The 20192-nt window shown below is 43.6% G+C and overlaps 1 protein-coding gene across 1 annotated transcript in view; it reads right to left on the reverse strand.

The window, feature by feature from the left end:
* The window catches only part of plcb3 (phospholipase C, beta 3 (phosphatidylinositol-specific)), a 44551-nt gene extending 35104 nt beyond the window's left edge, over positions 1 to 9447 (reverse strand). Inside the window, exon 1 of the mRNA XM_056575265.1 lies at positions 8837 to 9447. Coding sequence (XP_056431240.1) covers positions 8837 to 8935 — 99 coding nt within the window. The 5' untranslated portion in view covers positions 8936 to 9447. The remainder of the gene's footprint in view (positions 1 to 8836) is intronic.
* Positions 9448 to 20192: the final 10745 nt, after the last annotated feature.

Raw genomic sequence — 20192 nt, forward strand, 5'->3', positions numbered from 1 at the left:
AAAACAACCGCCCACCGCAGGATTTAAATAGATTATACATTTAAACTATGTTGGCATTCATCCTTCACAAATGATAATGGATCCGGGTACTGCTGCCGCGAGCAGACAGGGTGTGTCTATGAATTAACAAGCACGATAATACACTAACTTATAATGCGCCTTTCAAGAACCACATGACCTACCTTTAGTTTAGGCTCGACGGTGGGCTAATAGGGGGGGGGGACAAAGCAGAGAGAGACAGAGACAGAGACAGAGACAGAGACAGAGAGAGTGAAAGAGAGAGAAGGAGAGAGACAGAGAGAGAGACAGAGACAGAGAGAGAGACAGAGACAGAGAGAGAGAGAGAGACAGAGACAGAGAGAGGGACAGAGAGAGAGAGATTTGTCAGAGGGAAAGGAGGATGAGTTAAGTGGATTAGAAATAAATGAATAAATGGAGGGAAAGGAAGAAGGAGGAAGAAAGGATAGATGAATGCAATTCAAAAAAGTGGTCAGAGACCCAAGAAGAAAGGCAACATTTTTTAGATCAACGTGAATCTTTGTGTGGCTACGGGTCTGGAGTTTTCTAACCCAAAAAGTACGGCCAGGCCCTAGACACAATCAATCAATGGTGAAAATGAATTTTGGTGGTCAGGTTTTTTTCTATACGACACGTATACAGGAAGTAGCTCTGAAATTCTGCAATTTTAAATCACTTAATCTTCTCCTGCACTGGTTTGTTATGCTGTTGTTTATATCTGGTGCTGAACAATTTCTTCAAAATGACTCATCTCATAATGCAACCAGCAAGATCGTCCAACAATGAATACATTCGCATGGCAGGATCAAACATGTGACTTTATTTATTTGACTCCAAGCTAATTAAATGTATCTGATCGATAATGAAGGTTTGAACATACAATAGTGGTAGCATTGGCTTGGCGGCATCACCAATACCATGGGAAAAAAAGAAATGCATAAAATATAAATAAAATATGTATACAATATAAATACGCCCAACATTATACCAACTACTACGCAATTGATTTGTTGCAGCCTGAACATTCTCCATTGTTTCATACTTTATTCGTTTTGAAATCAAGTGATGATTCAGACCAGCGTTCACAACACAGGAAAACAAATGGCTACAAAAGAAAGACCCACCCTGGGTAACATGTTACTATTGCTCACTAAAAACTAAAATAAGTCACTACCACTCTGTCCCTTGGGCTGACCTTGCCCTTCAACCCTGCCCCAGAATAAAACCTTGCTAAGATGTCACTGGCTTAGGAGGTTGGTGCTCTCTCTCTTCACCCCTATCTCTATCGCTCTCTCTCTCTTCACCCCTTTCCCTCTCGCTCTCTCTTCACCCCTTTCCCTCTCGCTCTCTCTCTTCACCCCTTTCCCTCTCGCTCTCTCTCTTCACCCCTTTCCCTCTCGCTCTCTCTCTTCACCCCTTTCCCTCTCGCTCCCTCTCTTCACCCATTTCCCTCTCGCTCTCCTCAACCTACCGCGGAATCTTTCATTGGAAGCAGACAAGAGGAAGAAGGAAGTCAGCTTATCTGCAAGCCAGCTCTACTTTACATACTCGGCGGTCTTGTTTTCAGTATAGACTTTATAGCGCAAAACATTGTTTTTATCTTTCCCGCTCAAAGGGACCCTTTTGTCCTCCCAGGTGTGATGTTGGTTAGTCATTAAAAGCCGTTTCAAAATTCGACCCATGGGTGAAACCACAAGTAGGGGGGATCCAACCCAGGTATATACAATGGGTAGACTAATCTATCGGTTGGTACAGCCCACTGTGCAGCATAAGTAGACTGATCCAGCCATCACGGTCTATAGGGTCGATATTCTGAAATGCTGGTGTTTAAATAGGGGTATTTTAAGGTGTAGGTGAACCCTTTTTTCAGCTCGCATTCAAACACACACACTATGAGATTAAAAAAAAAATGCTTAAGGCAGCAGAGATGGGTGTGGGGGGGGGGGGGGGGGGCAGTTATTTCAATGATAACGTCCAACGCTGACTTTATTAAACCTTTTTAGTACCCTTGATGTGCATGAGGGATATAATGAGCAATGTTACATATAAAATGTCCCAAACACTGTGGCGTCATACATAAAGTGTCAAAGAAGCCCAACCCGCTCTCGGATGTGGACATCGAAATAAACCCTCGCCCAGACAGAGCTCCACACATTCAAACACACCGTAGCGTCACACTACAAGTGTCAAAGAAGCTTAGTGTAGGACTGGGTGTTGGACTCTTGGTCAACAGGTTGTGGGTTTGATCCCCGATGCCTGCCCTCTAACCAGTAAGCATCCTTAAGTAAGATGACACCTTACTTCCTGTAGCAGGTCCTTGATAACACCCATCTTCAATGATGAGCTGTCAAGAGGTCCAAGAAATAGTTCTAAATATGTTTGATCTGTGCTTGTAGCTGTCCCACATTCCACCGAAATCTGTTTTTTTTTTTTACCCCAAGCAACTCAACTGAATAAACGCTTTGCTTATTCTCATATATTAGATACTGTATTCAGCTGTTTGTATCTAATGAAAATCACTTAAAGAACATTAACCGCTGAATCATTCTGGCAGCATCTCTCTCAACCAATTACCACAAAACCAGTTCCTTCCACTTTCTGAACTGGGCATTAGAAAATAACTTCCGTTGTTAATACCTTGGAGCTGGTCCTGAGTGGCTAAACGATTGGCTCAATTAGAGCAATTAACACTTCCAGGGTTGGGGGTTGCATATCCTCTTTGGCCACTCCTCATGCCAGGAATGTGTCCTCTCACGTTATTGGCTCAAACACTTTGGATAAAAGCCCTCAAATGGTGTATGTTCTCATTATAAAATATTTATTTCACCACAGATTCTGATAACATTTCCCGAATTGACATTTTAGACAAACTTCTGTTGTAGAATCGTTGGTGGCCTTGCCATCAAAGTTGACAGGAAACAACTTTATTTACACTTTTTATCCACTTGCAGTGAGATCCAGAAGATCCATGTCATGAAGGAGCATGTAGCGGTTAGGGGAACTCTTGCTCAAGGATGCCCAGGGGTTGGACTGCAAACGTTGGGATTCAAACATCCACCAAGCAACTCTTCCTCTGGCTCTTACAGCCAACATCCCTTCCACTCACAGAACAAGTTTCCCCATACGCCAGTTGATCCACCAGACCAAGACACTCTATGGGCGCCAAGAACTGGAAGAGAAGTCGTTGATGTGGTAAGGCAAGAAACAAGTGGTTCAGCACACACACCTTGTTGAGCACAAACACCAGATACGTGTGTGAGATAGATACCTCTCTCTCTCTCCCGCCCTCTTTCCATCTCTCTGAATCCACACTAAGTGGCTTTGGCTCAAAGCATCTGATAAATGACTAAATGGTTCATAGTAAAACATTCGGTGTCCGGAGCAATTCATTCTAATTGCAACGACAGACTAGTTTCCATTTGATGTTTAATATACGATTAATCAATTTTGAAAATTGTATTAACGTGAGGAGGAAACGGAACAGGTAACGGCGAGGTCGTCTCCAGGGCAACACTGTGTATCAAACGGTTATCTCTTCTTCTATTAGTGCTAGTTGGAATCATTGAGAGGATCCGTCAACCAGAACTCCTCTCTGCCTTGACGACTGAATTATTTAAATGCTTATTTTTGACCGCTGGATCATCGTTGTAACCTATGGTTAGGGACCGTTATTACAAAATAAAAATATATAAATTAAATAAATATTATCAGTATATATTCTTTTTTCGGCAGACACTTTTATCCAGAGTGACTCACTGTGGATTCAGATAGATGTTTTTAAGTATCAGTTAGGGATCAGGGGTGAACTTTCTGTAGGATGTCTACAGGTTAAGCCTCCGAAATAGTCGCTGTTCCGGCATGTGTGTGCGGACATTGATTATTTTTACCACGTTATACAAATGTTGACCATATAGTTTTATTGTGGAGGTAAATCGGCTTTGAGAGAAATTCCATGAAATAATGCCGCTTGTTTATGCAAGCATAAGCTAGAACGATGACTGTGTCTTTAACTAGTCTGTGTGTTTTAAAGCACACAGTCGTAAACCACGGTGGAAAAGTGTATGCACAAACTGTAGTGTGTGTGTGTGTGTGTGTGTGTGTGTGTGTGTGTGTGTGTGTGTGTGTGTGTGTGTGTGTGTGTGTGTTACTTTGGCAACAAGGTAAAACTTGATAACAGCTGACCTTCGTACCCCAGGGCGCGAGAGCAAGAGGTGGTGACGGAGGCCAGACACATTAAACGGGCCGCGGATAAAAACCAAACACAGGATCATGCTTCACCAGTGACGGCAACAATCAGTCCTGAAACTATGGTTCGCTCAATGGATGTTCAAATCAGGCCAAAAAGTTCTGGGTTCGATTTCCAACCAGTGGGCATCAATGCACAAGAGCCCTCCGACCCCTCCTTGACGACATGGACCTGAGCTCAGTCAGGTTTTCTGTGACTGTTCATTCCAGAAGACTACGTTGCCTTTAGGGGCAGAAAGGTCGCGGAACAGCGTGTCCACGTCAAGCCTTTAAATGCAAACAGACTACCGAGTGAAACGGCAATCGGTTACAAATATAGACTCCTGACGCAGAGGTGGTGCTCAACCTGTTTTACTGCAATATTACTGCATATGACATTAGTCATATGTGGTTTTGTCAGCACTACAGGAGAGCGCAACATAATGCAAATTTTCCGTTGTGTCAACATGTTTTTGTCACGGAGTGAATCCAAACCGAGCCGCGTCTGATCTTGGATTGTGGAATCTAGAACTGGAATGAAGCCAATGACATAATGAGGCAGAAAAAAACATATAAAAACTAATACAATGATACGTCCCAATTAATTGACCTAATTAAAATGCGATTCATTGTACTTTTATATCTTGCACTTCGGTCCCCAGGGGTCGGAACAATTCCTCAAGTGCCGACATTTTTAATCTTTGAGACACATGAGAAAACATCTTCACCATCATCTTCATCAACTAAAGAAGGTTACAAAAGAATGATGAGGAAAGTCAAGATGACAAAGGTGAATTTTCTGAATAATTTGATATGAGAGGAAGAGGAGGAGGAGGAGGAGGATAATAGAATGGGTGAAAAGACAGAGGGGGGAGAGGGGAGGAAGATAAGTGGAGAAGGAGATAAAGGAGTTTTTAACCAGAATACAAAAAAAGAAGGGAAGGAACCCAGAAGGCACCAGGGAGGGCAAAGTTGTTTCCAGATGTCAATCCTTCCCACCCTCCACATGTGGCTGTGGTTGACACCTGACCTCCTTCCCCCACGCCCCCCAGCCCCTAAACCTCTCAGGCCTATTAGCAGCATCATTAGGAAAGACCTCCCCCCACCTGATGGAGGGATCTCTCTCTCTCTCTCTCTCTCTCTCTCTCTCTCTCTCTCTCTCTCTCTCTCTCTCTCTCTCTCTCTCTCTCTCTCTCTCTCTCTCTCTCTCTCTCTCTCTCTCTCTCTCTCTCTCTCTCTCTCTCTCTCGTGGAAAACGCATGACCGCAGAAGCATTTAGCTGTGTTCGTTTGAATCTTAATCATCATATCTCAGCCCTCACTCTCTACCATCCTCTTCTACGGCCGCTTTGCCCCCTTCTATCTCTACCTCTTCGTCATCGTCTTCGTCGACCCCCACGACAAATCGTCTCACCGGCGGTCGACCTCCTCGCCGTCCTCAACTCAGACGTAACCGACGGCAACCGGCACTTGCACGGGATTGGTCGGGGAGAAAACGACGGCGGCTGAACCTCCCTGGCTCGCCGTCGGCCCCTAGAGCGGAGACGCGTGGGGGAGACGTGCGCTGTGTTTCGTTTTGTTTGACTTGACACGCACACGTGGCCGTGTTTCACTGTGATGTGTGACGTTTCTCAAATACCCACTGGCTGCACTTCTGTGTGTGTGTGTGTGTGTGTCTCTCCCCACCTCTATCTCCCTCTCTCGCTGAATATTTCCCTTCCGTTTGCATTCCTCTTGTAGCCACTCATCCAAAGCGTAGTACAAGTGCTGTGGAATCAGATCTGTAGCGTCGGAAGCGCCCTGAAGGATCCGTATCTGAACACCCCGAGTATGTAAATGCCTGGTAGTCCGGTCGAGGAATGTGACGTGGATTTTGCATGTATGTAAACGTATGTAGCGGGAACATAGAGGGGGCGGGTGAGGCAGGGCGGAGCGGGAGAGAGGGAGGGAGGGAGAGGGGGAGGGAGGGGAGAGGAGCCCATAACAAGCTGGAACAGGAAGTCGTTCAATGTGAAACACACACACACACAACCTAAACAGCCTCCCACAAACACATGCAAAACCTCCAACACCCTCCACCAGACACATGCACACGTACACACAAACCTCCGAAACACACACACAACTAACTTCACACACAGAGCAAAACCAACATTTACAGTGCATTCCTTTTCCTCCACACGTTAGTCAGTGTGTGTGAGTGTGTATGTGTGTGTATGTGAGTGTGCATGTCATTAGGCCACAATGCACTGCATTGGCCGAAACTTCCTCCAGCTACAGACATTGTATGAGAAGGGATGGGAACCGAAACCCGGTATCCAAAAAGGCCCCAGGGCTAAATTATTAAATACAGTGGTATCGATAAGCTCCGACGTACCCGCTGCTGCCATCGCTATCGAGGTTATTACTGCCGCTTCCCTGCACTCACATATGACATTTCCGTTTTTTCCCCCCCCATTCGATTTCTGAATTGGTTGAAGACGTGTTTATTTGAATGACGCTTCAAATAGGCGAAACATCAATATCACGACAAGGTGCGGCGGAAGTCCGCGGCTTTCGGACCCACCCTTGGTCCGAGTCGGACCACGGCAGAGCTTCGATGTAGAGCGGCTCGCTCCCCAGAGGAGCCGCGGAGCACTGCGCCGCGTGATAGAAAGACACCACGCGTCGGAAGATCAGGTCGGAGGTCACGCTCCTTGTTCGATAGGATGGGCAGTCAAGGATGACGTTTTCAGCAGGAAAAAAATACCAAAACATCTACATTTTCACAACATTATAGTCCGTTCAATTATTCTTAACATTGTGAGCTAGTGCTGCAGAAGAAGGTTGACATATTGTGAGAAGAATAAAGCAAGGTGTTGATGTTCTTCATTTTGTTTTCCTTCAACAGGAGTTGATAAGAGTACCGTTAAATGAGCGGGTAGACAGGCAGTACCAATAAGAGCGGTGGCCTCGTTTACATCTTAAAGATGACCATCCCTAGTGGGGAGGGGCAAGTGAATGAACACCTTGAAGGAGTGAAACCCGAAAGGCAGAAATAAAGACGGAATATAATAGAAGAGATGCATTAAGAAGGAATGAGTGATGGGGGAGAGAGGAAGGATGGAATGAGGGTCAAAATGGCACTTCAATCTAAACACCGCGGGTCGGTGTGTGTGTGTGTGTGTGTGTGTGTGTGTGTGTGTGTGTGTGTGTGTGTGTGTGTGTGTGTGTGTGTGTGTGTGTGTGTGTGTGTGTGTGTGTGTGTGTGTGAATGTCTTCTTTTTTTTCTCTAACTTTTCTATATAACAACAAAGTGGGGGCCAGAGATGGAGAGAAAAAAAGAGAGAGAGACATAGACCGACAGCGAGAGGACATGGCTGTCATGTTTGCATAGATAATCACTAAAACAAGCACATTCCCCGGAATCCCCCTTGAGAGTAAAAGACGGAGAGGGAGAGAAAAATAAGGATAAGGAATGAATGAAAAACAAAAGAACGAGCGAGAGAAGCCACTAAATATTGAGTCATTAAAGTACAGTTAGGGGTTGGACAGTGGATACAGAGACAGGTCATTGAGGAGCAGGTAGGGGTTAGACAGTGAATACAGAGACAGGTCATGAAGGAGCAGGTTTTGGTAAGTACAGAGAGACATTCAAATTTGGAAGACCGACAATGGATTACTCATTGACGTGTGCGCGTGTGTGCAGTGCACGCACAATAACAATCATTATGGTCAATAACACCGCCCCATATCGGCGTTGCCAGTCGTAGGGCAAAAATGCGGAAAGAAAAAAACAAAAAAAGAGGACAGCACAAATATTTGCGTGGGGTTAAACCTCGTGGACAACAACCTCAGGAAAATGTGTCATTTCGAATCAATGAAAAGGAAGAATTTCAAACCACAGTTGGGAATTTAAAGTCGTATCTGTCACATTTCAATTCCATCTTTCTGCCGTGTACAGGTGCACTATAAAAATGTTTACAAAAATCACATAATGCAAACAGAAACAGGTGTCTTGTTTGACAACAGAGCAGGAGGGGGACGGGGAAATGCAACAAAAAGGGGGAAGAACTAGGAGGCTGTGGAGCCCTGGGCACCTCACCCGAGACGGTGGAAGAACTGGCTCGACAGGTCGGGAACACAACACAGACTGCGCCGGACCTCGGGGAAACGACCCTGTCCCACCTGATCGTACTACAATCTTTTGTGTGTGTGTGTGTGTGTGTGTGTGTGTGTGTGTGTGTGTGTGTGTGTGTGTGTGTGTGTGTGTGTGTGTGTGTGTGTGTGTGTGTGTGTGTGTGTGTGTGTGTGTGTGTGTGTGTGTGTGTGTGTGTGTGTGTGTGTCCTCGTGCCATGGTACAACCACACGCACAACCAAAGTGCAAAGAAGCTCTTCCGTGCATCTGGCCCCCGACCAACAAGGCGAATCACATTATAGTTTTCCTCAAAACATCGGTACAAGTGTCATTCGGACCGATTTTTCGGAAATAGTTTTGTCTACTGTAGCCCAGAGTGGTAGCCCTACGCTGTGAAAACATCACGCGTGCGTGCGTGCATGCGTGTGTGTGAGTTCGCGGCGCCTGTGTGTGTGTCTGTGTATGTGCTCCTCTCACCTCGTCCCATTTGATAAACTTGCTCCCAGTCTTCAGCAGCTCGTGGACGGACACCGGTTTGAGCTGCAGAGCGTGCACCCCGGGCTTCGCCCCGGCCATGGCTGGGAACGGTCTTCCCGGGTGCCAACGCCTAAACCTCGGCCACAGCCAGCAGCGAATCCTCGGGTCGAAAATGCAAGTCGCCCCGTCGTCCGCCTCCTCCTCGTTTCGACTCCGGAATCCTTCTTCCGGGGAGAAAGTTAATTAGCCTAGATACTTTAGGCGGAGCTTGTTTCTCTCCGTCTCCCTCCCCCGCACACGTTGAACACGAAAAAGTTCACAGCTAGCACCCTAAAACCCGCGTTATCGAACGGCCACTTGACGGAGAGTCCAAAGAGCTCCGGGAGGACTCGGAGTGTGAAAGCACGCGAGGGACGAGACTCCGCTGGGCGCGTCACCGCCACTGTCCTGTCTTGTCCCCGTGCGCGCGCTTCTTGCGCCCGAAGGCAGTCCAGTCCGCGGTTTTATTCGAACTTTTTTTTTTCCCGAGAGTTGTTTATTTATATTTCCTGCGATCGCACACGAACGAGCAACCGGGGAGAGAGTGATCTTTTCCTTCCTTCCTCCTCTCCCATCTGTTCTAAACGGTTCGTCCCCCTTTTCTCTCTCTCTCTCTCTCTCTCTCTCTCTCTCTCTCTCTCTCTCTCTCTCTCTCTCTCTCTCTCTCTCTCACTCTCTCTCTCTCTCTCTCTCTCTCTCTCTCTCTCTCTCTCTCTCTCTCTCTCTCTCTCTCTCTCTCTCTCTCTCTCTCTCTCTCTCTCTCTCTCTCTCTCTCTCTCTCTCTCTCTCTCTCTCTCTCTCTCTCTCTCTCTCTCTCTCATAATCCATAATAGCCTATTATGTATACGGCTCGTTCTTATATGCCTAAGGCACAAAAGTGATTTGTCAACATGACAGTGAAATGCCTTAACGATAAAAAGCAAATAGTATCTTCTGTCTTAGTCTTTAACGTAAACATTGACTTTTGATTTTCTTGGCTGTAAATGAAGTGTTTATAAATAGGTTTAACAAACTTAGTTAAATACACTTTTGGTCTGTATTCCATAAAACACATGTCTATTGATTATATTGAATACTATTGTCCTGCTATACTAAGTAGGCCTGAATCTGTCAAACACAACCTTCACATCTTATGTTTCCTCCCCCCCCCCCATCACAGTAGCATGGGGTCATCATCAATAAGGTCAAGTTGAAGGTGTAGCCACCTGTTGGGGTGTGTGTACAGACAGCTGAGGGGATAACCCCTCCGTCGGGCTTTAAGGACACGTTCACAATGACTACACTTCAGCTGAGGATCGCTTTATCAAACCAAGTTCACAAACAAGGGATTTGAATTGACTCGGAATCAACAGAGAATCCCCAATCGATGGAAGCTGGGGACGCTTCAACACGAGGAGGAGGAAATTGCAATTGATTGACGAATACGAGAGTATGATGAAATAAAAATACATCTGGGTTGTAATTTGAGGCATCAAACGATTAAGAAAAAGAGGAAGCATGCAAAAGTTAGTTTTTCTAATAGTCTTCTGAAGTCATCAAGTCAAATAAGTCAAAGATAATACAATTAAGCTCCCAGTCCGAATTATCTAAAAGGAGGGAAAAGAAAGGAGACAAAACAGAACGACATGCCCTCCCAAGCAATGCAAGTACACGCAACAGGAATGTCTGCTATGCATGTGGTCACTGCTGCTGAAGTGAGTTTGTGTGTGTGTATTCATGTGTGTGTGGTCCATGTGTATGCGTGTGTGTGTGTGTGTGTGGGCATTCTGAATCGAGTCATGCAAAACGGGCCCTTTTAAGAACCTATGAGCTACGTGAACAACCTGTGATGGTTGCTGTTGGTGCTTTTACGTGACATTCAAGCGTGTGTGTGTGTGTGTGTGTGTGTGTGTGTGTGTGTGTGTGTGTGTGTGTGTGTGTGTGTGTGTGTGTGTGTGTGTAACACAGAAACAAGGCATGTAATTGAAGCTGGCCAGACCTGTTGATTAATGGAAGCGAAAAAACACACGCACTGGCACTGGCACTGGCACGCACTCACACACGGACACACACGCATGCTCGCACGCACTCACACAGAAACACACACACACACACAACTATGATCAAACCATTGTCTTTCTTCCAAATTTGAATCTCTGTCTCTCTCTGTATTCACTGTCCAACCCCTACCACTCAAACACACATACACACACACTCACACACACACACACACACACACACACACACACACACACACACACCCTTTTCTAATGATGATATACAAGAAGCGCAAATCCATGCATATCCATTCCTTCAGCGCTTTGCTGAGCAGAGTGGTGGTGTTTCCCTGCTGAATATTAAATATTGAAAGTGTAGACACACACACACACACACACACACACACACACACACACACACACACACACACACACACACACACACACACACACACACACACACACACACACACACACACACATTCATTAACCTGTACGATGGTGTCCTCGCATGCCTTGTGTGGAGGGCAGACAACTGTGATGTCAATATTACCCCCAACCACTCATCCACTATGCACTGTCTATTTCTCTCTCTCTCTCGCTCGCTCTTTTCTCCTCCCATGTCTCTTTCTCTCTCTATCGCTCTCTCTCTTTCCTCCCCCTATGTCTCTCTCTCTCTCTCTCTCTCTCTCTCTCTCTCTCTCTCTCTCTCTCTCTCTCTCTCTCTCTCTCTCTCTCTCGTTTATCCGCCCTATGTCTCTCTCTCTCTCCCTCTCTCTTTCTTTTCTCCTCCCATCTCTCTCTCTCTATCGCTCTCTCTTTCCTATATGTCTCGCTCTCTCTCTCCCTCTTTCTTTCCTCCTCCCTATGTCTCTCTCTCTCTCTCTCTCTCTCTCTCTCTCTCTCTCTTTTATCCTCCCTATGTCTCTCTCTTTCTCAATCTTTCACTTGTTTACCCTTTGTGTCTCTCGCTCTCTCTCTATGTGTGGGGGTGTGTCCCTCTCTCTTCTTGTCACTCTGTCTCTCTTTCTATGTATTCTTATGTCTCTCTCCCTCTTCCTGCTTCTCTCTCTCCTAAGACTAAACATAGTTGGCTGCTGCAGGATAAGGTTACTAAATTCAACCAAGTACAAGTGCAGGATCACTGGAGGCATCAAATGACGGGTTGGTTTCTGTTTTTCTCACGCACTGGTTCTGACAAGGCATTGTCATGTGTCAAAACAACATGAACATATGCTTGCAAAAGGAACAAGTGCAAATTCCATTTACAAGACGTAAATGGAATTCATAAGAATAGAAGACACCAGACACACACACACACACACACACACACACACACACACACACACACACACACACACACACACACACACACACACACACACACACACACACACACACACACACACACACACACACGTCCCCTCTCTTCATAGTCGTCTGCATCAACACAAACAGATTCTGTTTTCGGTCCCAGGGGTAACACAGGTGACAGTCTTAGCTAGCTGGCTAACACCAAATCTATCTCACAGAATCTCACAGATTGTGTGGATGAGAGCGATGGATGCATAGGTGAAGAGAGAAGAGGGGGATGAGAGGTTAAAAATAGGGAACAGGGAAGAAGAGGAGGGGGGAGTGGTCAACAAGGGGAGAATCACCATCTCACACACACACACACACACACACAAATATATAAACACATGCAAAGACATGAAAAACCAAGCAATTCACAAAAATATACACACACATACTCACGTAACATTCTCCCTCTCTCTCTCTCTCTCTCTCTCTCTCTCTCTCTCTCTCTCTCTCTCTCTCTCTCTCTCTCTCTCTCTCTCTCTCTCTCTCTCTCTCTCTCTCTCTCTCTCTCTCTCTCTCTCTCTCTCTCTCTCTCTCTCTCTCTCTCTCTCTCTCTCTCTCTCAGCATTCTCTCCTCCCCTCCTCAGAAGTATAGGGAGACCTTTCTTCAGACTTCAGGCCCAACACTCACAAAGACACATTGTGTGAGGACACACTGGCATATTATCTGGCTCTCTCGGGCACTCACACACACACACACACACACACACACACACACACACACACACACACACACACACACACACACACACACACACACACACACACACACACACACACACACACACACACACACACACACACACACACACACACACACACACACACACCAACAAACGCGTGCTGAGACGCACAATCACACAAACACACCAAACTTTGCACGTCCTACGCTCGGACACTAATGGCAAAAGCCTGACTCGATGAACAGTGAGCAATTAAAGCCTGATCAAGTTACTCTTATAAAATGCTACTGAGATGCTGGCCGAAGATAGCACGCAGTTATCCAATAAGCCCCCATCTGGTTTCTGCAACTAACGATGCTATATCGTTTTGTAAGTTGGAGAACAAACCATAGAAGTGTTCAATTCAATGTTTAGGAAGATCTGGTTTGGGAAGAATATTTGAGTCCTACACCCCCTTCTTGTTTATATTTCAGTTTTGGCGGGGGGGTTTTAAGATGTGAAATATTGACCAATTATTTTTCTTGAAACGGATATTTAATTAGGGCCGAATTTGTACGAATCATCGTTGTATTTTGTTGTAATGTGTCGTAAGCCACGTCCACACTGTATCGGAAGACATTACTCCATTGTTTGTTTATTTTCTTTGGCTGTCTGTCTGTTTGTTCCACTTTTGTTCAATGATCTGCTTCCCCCTGGTGGCAGGTCTGCAACGGCGTCATCGCCACCAGAGACAGTGTTGCCAGATTGGGCTAGATTTCCCGCCAACTCTTGCAACAGTGATCCGAGAACTGCTCGAATGAGATCAGAAGACGACGCGTATCGATTTGGGAAGGGAGGAAAAATGTTTGGTCTATTATGTTCCTTCTATTTCAGACATTACTACATTAATTACACTGTGACATTCAGAACACATATTGTAAGTTATAAGCTTTCTCTAAAGTGTTTAACAAAGAAAGGATTGGCTATCTAAGTGCTTTATAAAAAAAAATTAACAGGAGTTCAAATCACAAACCTGAATAACAGCGACATCCATTGTTATAACTACTTTTATCCGAAAAGCTTTCAAATCTCTTCGGTTCTTAAAGAAATACAGGTATTACCCACCAGGGGCGCGCATTGACAATTTTTCTCCCACTTGTCCCATCAAAGACTATAATAGGCCTTTAGTCTTTTATTTAACAAGAAAAACAAGATATCAGTACTTTGACCCTTTTCAGTTTCAAAATCGTGATTCCGCTATTCTGCTATCCAGAATAATGAAATAAAACAAATAATAAATGCTTTGATAAAGAACAGACAGTTCAGCATCCATTAATCCGTCTGCAGCAGGAACAAAAGGGCGTGAAGATGTGAATGGCATCTTCACTGTGTTTAACATGTTTTAAAAGATTCACGTGTTCCTGTCAAGGCCTAAACACACCGGCGCCGACGCGCATTTCACGCGCGTCAAAAGCAACCCCTAGCACCAACTGGAAGCGGCGCGACGGTCGCGCTGCAGTATAAAATCAGGAAGTCACCTGTCTATCAACCGCAACTAAGAGACGAAACGCTATGGGTGAGTAGCCTATTGTAGCCTGGTTTATTTATTTTCCATCTTTTTTTGCTGAATAATTTGAAAAATGTATAATAATATAATGTATATAAGTGAAAGTATGTTTTCAAGCAGCAGATCTACCAAATTAGTTTGTAGGGCACTTTATCGTTTTATTTACTGCCATTTCTTATTTATTTTATATTTTGCAATTATTCATCTACTGCATCAACAATCTCAATAAGTGCAGGACCTTCTATTAAGCCTTTTTAGTATATAGTGCAGTCACCTTTTAAGGCCAATTGTTATTGTGTGTATTTTTTATATTGAGCTACTGGATGGCTTTATTGGTCCCCATTGGGACCAATAAAGTAGCTATCTATCTATCCATCTATATAGCCTTAACATAGCCACACATTTACATGTATGCAGCCAGTAGTTATCCATTTTAATTGAACACAAGTTATTTTACATTTTAGTGATTTTTTTTTATTTCAACAGAACAATTGTTGCCAGACAGAGGGGGGCTGCCCTTCTTCTGCTGCGCCGTAGGCGGGCAAGGAGAAGACGAAGGGTTTGGGTGCACCCCATCAATGAACGGAGACAAGAACAGGGGGTATACCACAATCTGGTCCAGGAGCTCCGTACAGATCCTGAGAGGCACCGCCAATATTTCAATTCGCCACTAGGAAGTGTGCAATGGCAGAACCGTATGGTGTAGCCTAGTCATGATGACCTATAATGTAGTTATTATCCCTCTCTGGTATAAATACTCTTTTGCATATATATATATATATATATATATGGTATATATATATATATATACATATATTTTATCCCTCGGGATAAATACAGTGATGTTAATGCTGTGCTGGACTCTGTAGCCAGTCTATTTTATTTGAGTGCTCGAGACACTTAATGTTATTTTTCCTTCAACCCAGAGAGACAGTTAATACATGATCTGATACCAGAGAGACATTTAATACATGACAATGCATTTTTGAACTTTGCCTGTGTTTTCTTTTGCTTATCTATTTTATTGTATGAGAATGTTTCTATGTGAAGCACATTGAGTCTGCTTCATGCATGAATAGTGCTATATAAATGAAGTTGCCTTGCCTTAAATAAAAAAATATTCTTTCTACATGGTGTAATTATATGTGACTTGATTTCGTCTATTTCCCATTATGGTTAATGGTTTGGGTACTTAGTCCACCAGTTGATTTCTCACCTGAAGAGCCAATCTCCAGAGCTACGGCTCGCCAGGCAATGTCCTTTTTGGAGTTGTCTTTTTAATGACGGGAACTTTGGTCACATAATTTGGGTTTTCTCCACCTCGACGGCCAGTCTCTCATCATCCATTCTCGTAATTGTTTCTCACAAACGAAAGAGGGTGACATCCAGTGGTGAGGAGTAGATATGGAGGTGCCTACGGGACCCGGGATGTGCAAACCAGCTTTTAAAAAGCGCTTTTTCAGGGGCGGCGACGCTAGGGAATAGAACATTGGCTTGAAGACTAGTTGGGCGGCGCGGCTAGTCGGCGCTGGTGTGAGCTAGTCCATCCGGAATAATGGGGGCAGAGTTTTTGACGCGCCGCGCCGCTTCGGCGCCGGTGTGTTTAGGCCTTCAAGCCTGGGGCTCGAGGTAGCTCTATGAAATTTCCTCTCACCCGCGTTAGATACAATTCCCTCCCTTTTGCTTCATAGTTACCATACCGAAATAGGCCTACTTTAACAAATAAAGTGAGTTAAAAGCGACCAAGGATTGGACTACTTTCTTCAAAAACGCGACAAGGTGTAGGCTACAGCGCGGGATCTCCCGTCTGCACTCTAAGCGCATAGGCTCCAGAATACAAGGAGACGGCAGTTCAGAGGAATATCGTCCTCTGTCGCTCTGCAAAGAGGGATGCCTATGGAGGATATCTGCACAACAGCCTCCTGGGCTTCCCCATGCTCTTTTATTAGGATTTACCTAAGAGACATGTCGCGCCTCTATGACACACTCAGTACTAGGTGCTTTGTCAGAGTGAGTGTGATTGTGTGACTATTCCCCTCGCATATTAACACAATATGAGGTGGAGTCAAATATTCATGCTGAGAACTCCTGTGTTTTATCAGACACATTAGAGCTGCTCGTTGATGACGTGCCGTTAGACGCATGACGTATGTTATGCTGCGTCTGACGCATGATACTGGCGCGTATGTAGCTGTGTTTATGGTACTGAACGGGACCAATGAGGCATAGACTACATCGTGCTTCGCCCTTTAACCCAATAGTGATAGCCTTAAAAGGCGAAGCATATACGACATAAAACGTTACTTATTACATATTGTTACTTATTGTAACTCTAGATTCTATGAGTATGGGCGCAGCCTTTTAAGTGGTCGGCCTCATTGACCTTTAAATAGCTGAAGAAAAGCTGTTTATTGGGAGCAGAACGTCCGCCGCCCCCCGCTTATATCTGCGGACGTGATTGAGGCCCACGCTGTTGGTGGTCGGGGATTACAAATTTTTCAGTGCTACGGCTCGTGCCTAGGGAAATCCCAATAGCGATAGCCTTAAAAGGCTGCGCCTATACTCATAGAATCTAGAGTGACAATAAGTAACTAACGATTCAGCGTGCTGCCCTCGTTCAGCTAATACTGATTGGGTTCATACAGTTACAAACATTTGCAGTAGGCCTACTTTTGGAGCATCAGAGGTGTTTGGCACAACGTCGATTTTATGATGTTATGGTATCCTCGGACCGCTCGAACGCCTTCTCCCCCATCCTTGTACTGAATGCATTAAATGCATCAGAATGTTTATAAGTGTTCTCCAACATACTTTATATGTTGGCATCTGCCCAAATATCCAAAAGACATTTGGTCTCGACGAACAAAACCTGCAGCTGTCGTTGACGGACATTTTCGTGCAGACGCACAAGGTGTTTGGTTTGTCTACAACCTGCGCGTGATTCCCGGCGCATGACATACGTCACAACCAAACGTTAGCAATTGGTTATGGCAGATCCAGAGTGGCACTGGGCAGATCCAATCATTTTAAACTTCAACAGACACCCGCCTTCAAGTGAGTTAACGTTTGTCAATTGATTAGGTCCAGACTCTCTGTACAAATGAAATGAAATGAAGTGAAGTACGAGAGTCTGGTAGAACCAGGCTACAAAAGGTCTGCACCAGCGATTTTTTGGGGTTTAGTACGAACCAACCAAGTCGGGTGTGAAAATAATGGCAATACAGAAAGTAATGACGCAGAGTAGGGAAAACGCAAGGTCAATGGAAAAAAACATTTGTGTGTAAATATAGTGTGTGTGGGAACATAATGAGAGGAGGGAAAAGATAAGGGTGCTTTTACTATTTTGCTTTGGGTGCTAGGCAGACTATCTTGGTTGATCAATTTGTTGAATCTTCCGTAGACGTAACTTCATTGAATTCTTTTGTTTGGGTTTATTTTGTTAAGAGTGTATTCCTCATAGTAAAACAAGGGATCTTTTGTGATAAGAACAGTGTGTTGAAGATCTGATGCCATCTTGCACACCTAAAGATTTTCTCCTACATTATCACACAAATATTTCTATCAATAAATGATATATTTGAATCTGCATAATATCTATATAATATAATATACATCTATATATTATATATTATAATATATGAATGCCGACATATAAGTTTAACAGCTGCTCTACAAATGTCTGCTTCATCTTTGTTGTTTGTTTGACGTTTTCATGGCACGATCAAAATGGTTAATCAAAAGCATTTCCCTATTTAGAATGTTTAAACCTGCAATATGTAACATATCTGAACAAAAAGGTTTATCAAGAATAAAACACGCCAAACCACAAGTCAATCCCTCCAGGGAAATTATTTAAATCGGTTCCACTTGATAAAGGGTATAGAAATAAATCCATGAAAACACAAGATGATATTCCGGTTAACTTAAGAAGTAAATGCACAGCGTATGCTCTGATTCTGATGTGAAATTTCAGTATTTTATTTCGTGACAAATTCACAATGAAATAACAAACACCAGCTTAATTAATTTTGTCAAATATTTCTCAACTGGCTCAATCAAACAAGCAATTAAAAATTACATTTTAAATATTTCTGAATGCAGTAACAATATAAAACTGAAAAAATAAAATAAGCAATGCAAGATATATCGTCTGCTAATTTATGAATTACAATGCCTGAGAGATTATGGAATGAACTTGAACGACTTGAATAAAGAAATTAAAAAAAGAGTGAACATTGAATGATAGAGGAATAAAACAAAATAAAATACACCATTTAAACCTAGGCAAAAATATTAACACAAATAATATATTTAAAGTATTGTACAATACCGAGTTTACCAGATAAAGTAAGGCAAAACAATTAAACAAATAAAATAGATAAAGATATGCTTAATATATTATAATTATGTCAAGCAAAAATAAAGGCAAGTAAAGTTCAGAGCTTGGTTTGTAATCAACAGGTTTGAACTAAAAAACAGTGGAATTAAAAGACACACATCCTTGTATCACTACTTATATCTTGTCAGTTCACCCTTTCTTGTCTCACATATGTAGTAGGATAAATTGTTCACCATAACATGTCACGTGATAAAATTATGGTGATTTTCATAATACTCATAATAACTCTGACCATGGTCAGAATGGTTGAATGGTTGAATGGTCTTTTCGACCATTCAATTTAAGCCAAATGCCTCTTTAAGGCTTTTATCAGCGTGTTCCTTGCTAATTGTTGTCCATTCAGTGGGAATATTTGCAGGCTTTGCATCATAACATTCAGCAAAGTCCTTGTTGAACCTGACCATCACGTATTTCCAGTAATCAGATGCTGTATAGCTGTTATCTGCAGGAATTTCCCAATTCCCGTAAAATGTTTTGTAATTTTTGTAAGGATGCCACTCCCAATTACTATCATAATTACGGAATTGGTTGTCACTAAAGACAGAGGATGTGCAAATAGAAGTAGACAGTTTCTTTGAGTATTTATCTCTGCAACTTCCAAACCCCTCTGGCCTATGTATTTCAACATGATGAGCCGTGTGAAACACTGCCCCTGCCTCACATGGTGCTCTGCAGAATGGGCACTGTTTACCACACCCACCTAATTTAGCTGTAAGGTTGTCTAGCGGCTTTGACCCGAGTCTGTGTAGTTTCGCTTTGAATTTCGTTTTTTTTTGTTTTTTCTGCAGAGCTTGTTCCATTTCCATCACAGATTTTTTAACAAAGTCTGCAAACTTTTCTGCTGTGGCTTCTTTCAAAAGCGCCATGCAAGCATTGAGAGCGTCTTGGGACATTACCAATTTATCACCAAGTTCCTTGCAAATATCTTGAACAAACTCTTTTTGAGTTGCTTGTTTGTTCACTTGGGCCTTTTGAATAGCATTGTCAATACATCTGATACATTGTTTTAGATATTTATCCTCTAACTCCAAAAGTTTGGTTCCGTCTGAAAAGTGTTTCTCAATTTGCTCCTGGATCCATTCCCTTATGAATTTCTCATATGAACTGGTGTACTCTTTGAAGTGGCAAAACTTGTCTTTTGATAGCAAGTCTTTCATGACAGAATATTGGAAAAACATGCGGGTGCTGAAATTCACTGAATCATTGCCTGACACCATTTCATCAACAACATCTGGAACCAAGGAAACTCTAATGTAGGTCTCCACTGCAGGCTGAAGGCAACGATTAACAAATTCCTCAGCTTTCTTTTCATCCTGCTCCCTTGCGTGATACAGGTCTTTGAAATCATCAAACA

This window comes from Gadus chalcogrammus, chromosome 17 (genome assembly GCF_026213295.1).
Source record: "Gadus chalcogrammus isolate NIFS_2021 chromosome 17, NIFS_Gcha_1.0, whole genome shotgun sequence".
NCBI classification, from domain to species: Eukaryota; Metazoa; Chordata; class Actinopteri; order Gadiformes; family Gadidae; genus Gadus; species Gadus chalcogrammus.